The 898-nt window shown below is 44.2% G+C and overlaps 1 protein-coding gene across 1 annotated transcript in view; it reads right to left on the bottom strand.

Annotated features, from left to right (window-relative positions):
* Positions 1-89: 89 nt before the first annotated feature.
* Positions 90-898, bottom strand: part of MRPS15 (mitochondrial ribosomal protein S15) — a 6,447-nt gene continuing 5,638 nt past the window's right edge. The window contains exons 7-8 of the mRNA XM_006777285.2: positions 468-659; positions 90-241 (exon numbers count right to left, since the gene is read on the bottom strand). Coding sequence (XP_006777348.1) covers positions 107-241; positions 468-659 — 327 coding nt within the window. The 3' untranslated portion in view covers positions 90-106. The remainder of the gene's footprint in view (positions 242-467; positions 660-898) is intronic.

The raw sequence follows: 898 nt of genomic DNA, 5'->3' as shown, positions 1-898 counted from the left end.
CTTGGATCCCAGAGCTGAATGACAATGAATGAATGAACTCCTCAGGCCACAAAGAGCCCCACCTTCTATTATTCTTCAAGACAGAAAGATAAAACTTCAACAAAATTTATTGGTTTTCCTTGACTGCCTCTGTTTCAGCTTTGGGAGAGCTCATTGGGTTCATCAGGCGTTGTTTCTTGGCTGCTGCTGCTGCTTTTAAGGCCCTTTTTTGCTTCTTTAGCTTTTGAGCCTCCTGGTAAACCTGGAGATTACAAAAAAAAGACTTCGTAATTCTATGTAAAAACTCTGACTGGGAGCAAACGGGCTGCGAACTGACTCCCCTAGCTGGTCAACACAGCCTTTCTGCATGGGGTTAAGGCCTTGGCGCCAGTTCCACGCCTTTATCAGAAAGTAATAACCCCTCCCTTTTGCTCTTTCCATCACAGTCCCAGAACGGGACCAACCAAAGCAGCAATTTGGACTCATACCCGAATGCACAAGGCCTTCTTGGTCACCCAGCGGCGGTGGGCTTTTCGGTGGTACATAGGGGGGAAGATGTACTCAATCCCCAGGTCCTTGCACGTCTTCTCAAAGACACTGTAGTTGGTCTTACGGAGGTTTTTGAGCATCTTTTGCCTCTGGTCAATGCTCATCATCAGATAGCGCTTGAGAGCTTTGTCCTGGAAGAAGGTTGGTATCCCTTTCAGAATTATATAAATAAGTGGTGTGCCACTTTATAGTAACAAAGGATAGTAATTTCATCATCTCACTGAAGTCTCCCAACAATCTCTTGCAAATACTAGTGCAACTCTGAGGTAGGTATTGTTATTCCTATTTTACAGATGGGAAAATAGAGGGTCAGCAATGTTATCAGGTCTTGAATATTGATATACTCGTCTCACTCTAAATCATGCTCTTT

The sequence above is a fragment of the Myotis davidii genome, unplaced genomic scaffold (genome assembly GCF_000327345.1).
Source record: "Myotis davidii unplaced genomic scaffold, ASM32734v1 scaffold88, whole genome shotgun sequence".
Lineage (NCBI taxonomy): Eukaryota > Metazoa > Chordata > Mammalia > Chiroptera > Vespertilionidae > Myotis > Myotis davidii.
Note: the sequence above shows the minus strand (reverse complement) of the source record. Positions and strands in the feature narration are given on the sequence as shown.